The 10,634-nt window shown below is 43.6% G+C and overlaps 1 protein-coding gene across 1 annotated transcript in view; it reads right to left on the reverse strand.

The window, feature by feature from the left end:
* Positions 1-5,960, reverse strand: part of LOC130376202 (inactive phospholipase C-like protein 2) — a 23,489-nt gene extending 17,529 nt beyond the window's left edge. Inside the window, exon 1 of the mRNA XM_056583422.1 lies at positions 5,354-5,960. Within this exon, the coding sequence (XP_056439397.1) occupies positions 5,354-5,599 (246 nt within the window). The 5' untranslated portion in view covers positions 5,600-5,960. The remainder of the gene's footprint in view (positions 1-5,353) is intronic.
* Positions 5,961-10,634: the final 4,674 nt, after the last annotated feature.

Genomic DNA, 10,634 nt, shown 5'->3' on the forward strand with positions numbered 1-10,634 from the left:
TTATCTATCATGTTTATTTATCACACTGTGCCAATGCAAATATCTGCTATTAGGAGGAATCCGGGGCCTTTATCATAAATAGAGAGAAAGAAAGAAGTAGTTCAGGAGAGCCCCAGGAAGAGAGAAAGGTAGAAGTGGTACAGAAGAGCTCCACTAAGAGAGAGAGACACAGAGACACAGAGACACAGAGACACAGAGAGAGGGATTCATTCTTTAGTCCCAGGAAATTGTTTCTTTAGTCCCAGGAAGTATTTGGATAAACTCAACCATATACCACCAACCATTACCACATAATCTTACAGTATAGTCTTGCTTTTTCAATGTACACATTTACATTGGTGGTATTATATAGTATTTTAGTTAAAGGATTTGGCTGGTTTGTTAAGACCCCATGTTAATTGTTGACATTGTCTGTGTCCAGATGTAAATCAGTCATGATTTAGCCACTTCCATAGCTGTATCTTGGTCTGTCCAACCCAACATACTGCCCTGGCTGTGTTGTTTTCACCAACAGTGCCCACAAATGACCAAATCCACAAGATTCCATGGATTTAGAGACTTAGGCGCGCAGTTAGAAATCAAAGCAAAGAGATTGGCTGTGTTATAGCCAGTGTAATAATTCTGATTTCTGAGTGAAGAGCGACACTTCAATAAGTCGCAAGGGTAAATGGAGGATGGGTTGTTCTTTAACTGATTGAAACACTTGCGCATTCCCTTCTGATTCAAAATGAAGGGCTCGGTTCACGGTGGTAAGGACGTACTTACAAGAGACTGTCAATTGAACACACGTTACACCTTTTCCCCAATGAGCCGTTTTCATTGCAATCAGAAAAATGCAGTTTAATTCCAAATTCACCACCATGCTCATGAACATCATTGACATTCAAGAATTCTAACTTATGCCTCCCAGTGTGTAGTGGTATTTTAACACAGAATGCTTATGATGCATTTATATCACTAAAAGAGAAAATGAGAAAAAATAAACAGCCACCTGCGCTTTAATGTTGCGTTCACTCTGAATTCAGAAATATCAGACTGAAGCTAGGCTTATATACAGCCACTATGCTCGCTCATAATTCTCACTGTGTGCCTTAATCTCCAACTCTTTGTGAATGCGCAGTGATGAGCTACGTCTAATAAAAACTTGTGGATTTGTTAATTTGTGGGAACGGATGGAGGAATATACCTAGCCAGGGCAGTTCGTAGGCAAATCAATATACAGCTAAGGGAGCTGTTAAACACATGCTTGGAATATAAGGATCACCGAAAAAGGAACGTATCACACTTCGAGAGCGGTTGAGTGGAACACAAATCTTGGCAAATTGACATCTTGACATAGGCAACGTCAACAATTAACCTGGGGTCTCATACCCCCGAGCTAACTATCAAAGCGGATCCTTTGAAGTGGTAATCTTACAGATGTCAGTATTCTTCTCTTTGTCGACCCCTATGGCAATCAGGGGGAGTTGCAGGTGTGTTTTTTGGACCTGATGGTGGGATCCAGATGCCTCGGACACCAGCCTTCCAAGTGACACCATTTCTGATCTCGGAGCACTTATAGCGTTCCCGTTCGCCTTTGTGATTGTGTCTTGAAATTGGCTAGTCGTTGTTTAGTTTTTAGCTACATTAGCCTCTTTAGCAAACCAGCTCGAAAACAAACAACACAACTTGACATTGTATTGCACGCAAAGCAAGACCGTGCAATGCATACATTGGTGACCGGAATAAAGTAGCAATGTTATCAAGTGTGTAAGAGTATTTAAAATGACCAACGTGGTACAAATACAACGAAAATAAATCTCTTACCGGGCACAGACATTTTTGTTGAAAGCGTCATCACTGAACTCGGGATACTCTCAAAGCTCGAACAAAAGGGGGCGCGCCTCCGTGAAATGCAGCAAGAAAGCTGGGAGATTTCCGCACCTGCAACTTGGAAGACTGGTGTCCAAGGCATCTGGATCACACCATCACTCACAGCAATCCTAACAGTGTCACCTGTGTGATGTCAGTTAGTTGGCAGTTGGTCAATGCTGACACCAGATTTCCTTTGGTTTTACACACAATTGAGTTGAAGAGCAATTCTGTTGTGTTGGCTCCAACTACCCTCAACGGCAAAACAACCCCTGACCGTGCACTGCTTATGATAAGTACTGCTCGTAACGTTCATAATACTGCGATTGCATCAGTCTGCCATAAGCTCAATCAACATTGTGTATCCTAGTTTGGCAATAGTTAGGGACTTATCCCTATTAGTTTAGGTTGGTTCATTTTAATATAGTGTGATTACTGTATGGATTATTATTATATTGTATACTACTTGTCTACTTTTGTTCTTTAGCCATGTAAATGTATGTTTTCCTAGTGTGGGAACCATATGAATCTCGCTATCTCATGTTTCATATGCAGATAAGGTAAGACTCCCCTCCCATACAAAAATACTTCTGCCCAGTGGGAAATAGACAGACTAATCGCACAAACCTTTATCTGGCATGAGGCAGGATAAATACGATGATGGTGCAGAGTGCTGTGGAGGCACTTGCAACAACCACAAGGATGGCTGCCGCTTATGTAGAACTGTCTGTTGATTACGCTATCGATACAGTAATAAACATATTTCTCTGTATATTTTCACTAAAAGTACAACAAACAACTACAATTAAAGCTTTTGTTGAGAAAAAACACGTAATTTCTTCTGGTTGTAGGCCTATTCAATGGTGTCCAGAGGACCTTTGGTCTGTGCCTGTTGGTGAGACCCCATGGAAATTGACAATGAAGCGAGAGGTTCCAGACTAATTGCAGTTTGTAATTTGTCTAGCGATGCCAGGCTAATGTTTTTCATGCAAATAAATCCCTTTCATCTGAATCTGGGAGAGAGACATAGACAGAGAGAGACAGATACAGAGACACAGCGAGAGAAAGAAAGAGAGAGAGAGAGAGAGAGAGAGAGAGAGAGAGAGAGAGAGAGAGAGAGAGAGAGAGAGAGAGCGAGAGAGAGCGAGAAAGAGAGAGAGAGAGAGAGAGAGAGAGAGAGAGAGAGAGAGAGAGAGAGAGAGAGAGCGAGAGAGAGATATAGAGAAGGGAGACAGATTGAGACAGATTGAGACAAAGAGATGGAGAGAGAGATAGAGAGAGAGCGAGGAAGAAAGATTGTGTGAGAGGGAGAGAGACACACAGAGAGAGAGACAGAGAAAGAGAGAGAGAGAGAAAGAGAGGGAGCGAGAGGGATGGAGGAAGAAAGCTTGTGAGAGAGACACACAGAGAGAGAGAGAGAGAGAGAGAGAGAGAGAGACCGAGAGAGAGAGAGAGACCGAGAGAGAGAGAGAGAGAGAAAGAGAAAGAGAAAGAGAGAGGAGACAGGAGACAGATTGAGAGAAAGTGAGGGAGAGAGAGATGGAGTAGAAGTGGAGTAAGAAAGATAATGTGAGAGAGAGAGAGTGACAGAGTGAAAGAGAAGGTTGCAGGCGGGCAGGTGGTGCTGAATAGTGTCAAGCCAAGGCCACCGTCTCCCGAGGTGCAGGCAGAAGAAGGTGTCATGGATAATGTGAACAAAGGCCTTTGAAGAAGACTGAAGTCCACACGGACTAGCCGGTGCTGACGGGGCATGCTGCTTTCACAGAGCAGGGCCTGTATAAACACACAGTACATTTGCTCTGGCATGGACGGCCCATGGTCATTTTCTTCTTCACTGTACAGTTTTCCTTCCTGATCGCATCTCTCTTTCTGTCTCCCTCCCTCTCTCTTGTTTAGGAGCCTCTCTCTACCACTTCTATCTTTCTTTCTGTGTATGACTAAGGCACCAGATTATCCCGGGGAGCGGAGAACTTGGTTCCTTCCTGATTTCTCTCTCTATCCTCTATCTATCTTTGATTCAGGCTCCAGCGCTCTCTCACCTCTCTCTCTCTCTCTCTCTCTCTCTCTCTCTCTCTCTCTCTCTCTCTCTCTCTCTCTCTCTCTCCCTCTCTCTCTCAGAGTGTGATGGGGGTATTCTATAGGATCAAAGTAGACTGGGAACCAGACGAATCTGCAAGCTCCTGTTTTATTTGCTCTGGCAAACGGGTCTGGCCCCCCTCCCGTCAGACAGGTTTCCAGCAGACCTGGCCCAGGTCGGACCAATCACTACTATTCCTTTAATACGGAGTGGGTTTAACACGATGACTGTATAGAAGAGTAGTCTATCCTATTGCGTCCAGAGGCATTTTGGTCTGCGCCCGCTTATAACACCCCTTGAGAATAGAGAATATATTGAGAGGTTACGGAGATTACAGACTAATACACTTTGGCAAATTGGTTTGGGGATGTCAGGCTAGGTTTGAGGGGTCCCTCCAGAAAAGAAAATGGGGAATCAATGGTCAATGAACAGATAACTAAGATCCAACAGTGGTTTTAAGTCATATTATAATGAATAATGAGTAATACAAGCATGATGCAAGATACAAGATAAGACACTTTTGCCCAGTACACAAAAAGTCAGATTTTGGTTTAAATTGATAATTTTCTTAATCCATGGAGGGATCTGTTCAGATGTATCTTTCAGCGTCCTACTTAAAAATGTTAGTTACTGCTGCTAGCAATGTTTCAATGACTAAGTTAAAGTCATTGAAACATTAATGTTAGTTAAAAATGTGTTACTGCTGCTAGCAATGTTTCAATGACTCAGTAGCAATGTTTCAACACCGACTGAGGAAATTGACAAAGTGGTCGGCTTCCTGTCTTGACTTCTGTGTGGACCAATCGGAGAAAGATAAAAGCCGGTTACATGCTCACATAATCATGTCTGTGCAGCAGCTGCAGAAACCATCAGAAGCCAGACAGGGGATTGTGCTTAGCTTATAAACTATGGAGTATGACAAGGCACAACACATACACATCGCTTACAACAAAGATACCTGTTGATGGATCTAAAAAGGCTGTATACTTAGCTCCTGTCCCACTCTTTTTGACAGAGAGTGTGTGTGTGTGTGTGTGTGTGTGTGTGTGTGTGTGTGTGTGTGTGTGTGTGTGTGTGTGTGTGTGTGTGTGTGTGTGTGTGTGTGTGTGTGTGTGTGTGTGTGTGTGTGCGTGTAAGTATGTGTGTGTGTGTGTGTGTGTGTGTGTGTGTGTGTGTGTGTGTGTGTGTGTGTGTGTGTGTGTGTGTGTGTGTGTGTGTGCGCGTGCGTGTGTGTATTTATGTTTTACTGTAAATGTGTTGGTATGTCTGTCAATGTACAATGTGTCAATTATTTTCTTTATCCGTCAGCTACAGAACCATCCATGTACAGCACCACCCCCCACCCTCTCTTCTCTTCTCCCCAGAGCAAAAAACTGCATGGGCTCCACGCCTTCCAGAGCCGGAGTGATCGAGCGTTAGCGGTACCTTAATGAGACTACTCCGTCGCGGGATGTCTTCTGAGGCATCCAGTCCCTGCCTGTCGGTCGATGTCGGCGACGCGTGTTTGTTGGAGTCATTTTGGTTCCTTTTCGGGCTCTCTGACATAGTACTACAGTTTCCGTTCGACACCCTTTCTTCTCTGTGCCTGTCCAGTTTAATTCCGTTTCCTGGCGCGGATTTCCAACCAGCAACCGGTGGATTCGCTGCGTTTTTCTGTCCAAATTCAGCCATTGAGGATTTGTTACTTTCTATTTATTTTAGTTTGGTGTTCAATCGGCTGCCTGGCGTGCTGATGTACGCAGCCATCCTAATGGTTTCTCTCCTGATCGACTCAGTCCTTCTGTAAATAATGTTGAAACACTCAAACTTTCTCGTTGTATCCAGTATTTTCCATCCTCTGAGTCCCGATACGATGAGTCTCGGAGAGCTGTATGAGAGCGACCCCAGAGTGCGTGTGTAGAGCGTGTTGTAGTCACCACCACATCAGCGGGAGGGAGAGCCTGACAGCCACAGTTGATGTGCGCTTGCGTTCAGCAGATTGAAATACGCCTTCGCTTCGGGTAGTCACGTTGCCCCCCTTATTCTTTTCTTAAAAATTCCCCCTATCCCCCGTCCACAGAACACATGGCTGTCACTGCCTGCTGTTTACAGTCCATGTTTGAAGACCTACACGAAAACTGTCTTCACGAATATCGTTTTCGTGTAATATTACAATTATTATTTTTTTTGAAATGCTGGGTTTATACCATGTTAAGTTAACCCATAGCGCATTCAGTTATAGGGACATCCATAAAATCAACCGAAAACTTATTTTAGACCCTAGTCTATGGGAAGATCTCGTTATACTTAAATGACAAGGAGGCTAATTCGTTTTTCTACATGTCAGTGGTAAATTGACGTGCTTTTGTAAAAATATAAAATAGCCTACTACAAAGTGACATTAGGTAAAGCAGGAATATTGGAGTTGTGGAATAGGCAGGCCATATTTAGATCAATATTTTATCTTTTTCGTGTGCCGGAAGATTTAACACTTTGGTAGGCCTAAATGTTTTTCAAAATTGCCCAGCAGTGCTTTTCACATTCTCCAGTCAGAGAGCGAATAGGTTAAGAGACTATGTTGCGTTGAAACATATAATTATACAAATGTACACATCGTCTGGAAATAGACACTGAAACAACATAAGTTACGTAAGTCAGCAGACAGCAGCTATTAGAGACGTTAAGAAGAGCTGTGCTGGGATGCGGAGGAGGGCTGGATGGTTAACTTGTAGAAATAGCCTACTGCTGATGCATGTTTAGCCTGTAACAGAAGGCCAGGGTGAGGATAGGGGGATAAGGAAACGAACGGGGAAAGGAAAGCGAAAAAAGAGGGAGGGGAGGAGATAGTAAAGGAAAGAGAGGGTAAGAAGGGAAATTGTGGGGAAGGAAGGGAAATGAAAGACAGGGTAGTCCAGCCATTGACAGGTCAGGCTACAATATATTAAGGAAATATGCCCATAGGAGTCACTTATCGCAAGCAGTGATTTAGTGTCTACTAGCAGCGTAATGCTGTTTGATTTATCCAATCCTTTGATCTTTTTGAATCATTATTCTTCATTTTGTGTAGCCGATCCACATTTCATTATTATTGAATGATAATGTTATTAGTAGCCTAGTATTTATAATAGTATTGTGTAAGGCTTGCCTGGCCTGCAATTCATTCTAAGATCAATCAGACCTATCAAACTATTTTAACATGGTTCAGGGATGGCCCATGATCCATTGGTTATAATGCCATAGCTGATCATTTTACATTCATAAGCCAGCTTGAGTGAAATGACTTGATGTCCTTATTTGACTCATGAGTCGTGACTCATCTAAAACCTACACTGTCAGTGTCTGAATGCATGTGAGTGTGTGCGAAAGGCGACGTTATCCATTTAATGCATGTTCCAACCTCTGTCTTATTAATCCACCACAGGTACGCGGAGCTATTTAAATAAATGGCTCTGCAGATCCAACACGCTTGAATTCTTGAAGGAACAAGAGACGCTTCTACCTCACGATTGCCACCTAGTGACGATGTTTGGCGTTGGTGGCATTATACAGACTATATCTTATTATATTACATAGAAACCCATTAAGATCATTTGCATACCGGGAAGCTATAGCACGAAAAAAAATGCAAATTATTTAACGTTAATGACAAAAAAAATTATCATGTGAAAATAAAATAATGATTTGTGTACAGCGCCTTGTATTGCCTACCGGCCTATTATCCTCAAATCAATAATCCGGTTTCCCTCAATGCTTTCGGTTGACATCAAACTACATGGTGACGTTTAGCTCCGAACATGTCGCCGGCGACACGTTTGCGCATGCGAATTTTGGATTACCATAGTAACGTCAGGGTTTGCACTATCGGAAAAATGTCGACGGTTTCTGAAAGCGGAGAGGTTGCGCTGTACAGGCAATCTGGTGTTATTACGGTCATTTCACTCCCGCCTCCCCCTGAAGCCCGCGAAAACAAATCTGACAAGGGAGCAGAAATTGGCAGAACACCGGAAGACGCAAGAGCGGAGAAATAGAGCGGATAAACCGGGAATAAACAGCAGTGAACAGCATTTCCAATCATTATGTCAGCAAGACGACCCTCCCGAGTGATAAGACCACCATCGTGGTTTACAGTTGGATTTGAGATCGAAGGAGCAACTTCTTGCGAAGAAAGGTGATGTACATGTACTGTTTGGGGATATTATTGTGATAATGACTATCTCTAGATCAAACTGTTACTTATGGATGAACAACAGTATGGTATAAGATGTATAACATAAGATATATAAGGTCGTTGTCAGGCTACTGGGTCAGGTACCCCTAGTTCAACCCCAGGAAGAGCTCACTCCAGTGTGATGCTTATGCGTAAAACTTAAATGTGCGTATTCTTTGTTAGTTTGATGACTTCTTTAGCATAGTGTAACGTTACTAACTAGCAGTGGCGGTGGGTCAATAGAGGGCGCTAGTGCGCCGCCCCTCCGTGAAATATTCATTTGAATATATCTGCCAACTATTAATCAACTTTTATCAATACGAACTAAATCAACAATAATCCATAGCGTTTATCCTCGTTTAATTTTGTGATATACTTGTTACTGCCAACAACCATTTAAATGCGTCTGAACGTCAATGATTTGGGCTAGGCTAGTTATTGGTCATTCGAAATAAAGCCCTCCTCCAAGTCAGGGGCGCCAGCTACGTTGAAGTCAATTAAGCTCGCTAACTTTTTGCTGTCGATCAAGCAGAGACAGCTTTTCATTGGCGCAAGAAAATTCGCCCTCGGGTCGCACCAGTGTGCGCCCCAGGCCAATGGTATCGCTTTTCTTTTTGTTAACACCACATGATTGGACAATTCAGCGAATCAATCAAATTGGCTACCTCCCTCAGCGTCATTCGCGCAACAAAGCTACAAGTAGAGATGACGAGATAGTTGCTAACTAGCAGAGTTGTAAGCACTTTCCACCCTTTTCAGTGGAGGAATTGGATGCAATGTTATACTTAAAAGGAGCAAGTAAGTTACATATTAATTTAGTCTTTCGGCCTGTAGCATATAAACAAAATGATGCAACTGTCCCATATTTCTAACTGCATTTGAAGTAGACATTGAGACTCACAAAAAATGGACACTATAGGACAGTGATCATGATTTGTCTCAATATCAGAATAACAAGAATGGGTAAAATAGCAATGGCTGGTGGAATGGCCAAAGTAGGTCTGTATACAGTGTAAGCTTGTCCAGGCCCAGCAAGTCAGGTTGTAGGCTATGAATCTGAATGAATAGTAGGTAAATAGGTAGTGGCCATCCCCAAAATGCACCAGAATACAGGAAATCTATTAAATTCAATTTTTTTTTGGTAACAAGACTGTTACCAAGTCTTGTTTAGATGTTTATGTTTGTACAGTGTATGATGCCTTGTTTATATTTTACAGTGTGTAGGAGGAGTCGTCCACCAGAGTCCTTCAGGGACCTAGAGTGAGCAGCAATGGGGATGCTGGAGGTTCTGGTGATGCTGTTGGAGACCGAAGCCGCTCACCACAACAGCAAAGATGGAAGACTGAGGCAGAGCCTGATGATGGAGTCCCTCAACCACTGCGTTTCAACCTCAGACGCACCCCAGGTGTACAACCCCCTCTCAATGCGGGAAACCCCTCACCAGGTGATATCTTTCGCCACTTTTTTGATGCTGCAGTGAAGAAAAAGATAAGAAAAAGGGCACAGAGGATTATTTACCACCTCCATCGTGTCAGACCTCTGATGGAAATGATTCAACTAAACTGCAAGGCCATCTACCAAGACAGCACCTTGCAGTTGATGAGAGGATGGTTGGGACCAAGGCCAGGCTCAGTATCAAACAGTACATGATGGCCAAGCCAACAAAGTGGGGGCTGAAGTTCTTTGTGCTTGCTGGATCAAATGGCTACACAACCGACTTCAAGCTCTATACTGGCAAGTCCAAGACGGCATCAGGAAAGGGGCTCTCTTTTGATGTTGTTGCGGGAATGATCGATAAAGGGAACCTGGGGTCTGGGTATATTGTCTACATAGACAACTTTTACACCAGTCCCCTCCTCCTCTACCGACACCTGAGCCAGCAGGGATTCTGAGCTTGTGGGACATACAGGTAATGTGCAATCTGCTCCTAGTAATGTGTGTCCTATATATATATATGATGGATCAAGTGCAGAGAATGCAATTTGTTTCAATGTATGCAATTACAATAAAGTAATCATCTTCTTCTTATACAGGCAAGGACGAGTTGGTGTCCCAACCGTGCAAGAAAATGCCCTCACAAAGAAATCTCCACGAGGCAGTATCCGGTGGATCAGGGACAGGGATCTTCTGTTCGTGAGGTGGATGGACACAAGATTCTCCCTGTGCAGCGGTGGAAGACAGGTGATGGGCCACACCAACTGATCTCTATCCCCAGACCCACCACGGTAACAGAGTACAACAGGCCCATGGGGGGAGTGGACACCGCGGACCAGATGATTGGTATAGATTCAGTCCACCGGAAAACAAGGAGATGGTCCACCACTTTTTTCCAGCATCTTGTGGATATTGCTGTGACCGACTCCTTCTTCATACACAAGGAGTGTGCCAGCCTGCATCAGGCGAGACCAATGACCCGTCAACGCTTCCAGGAGGAGCTTTCTGCAAACCTCCTTGGAGTTGACCTGAGAAATGGCCGTCAGAAGACGAGTTATAATCATCAGCCTGTTCCTACAACCAGCA

This window comes from Gadus chalcogrammus, chromosome 22 (genome assembly GCF_026213295.1).
Source record: "Gadus chalcogrammus isolate NIFS_2021 chromosome 22, NIFS_Gcha_1.0, whole genome shotgun sequence".
Taxonomy (NCBI): Eukaryota; Metazoa; Chordata; class Actinopteri; order Gadiformes; family Gadidae; genus Gadus; species Gadus chalcogrammus.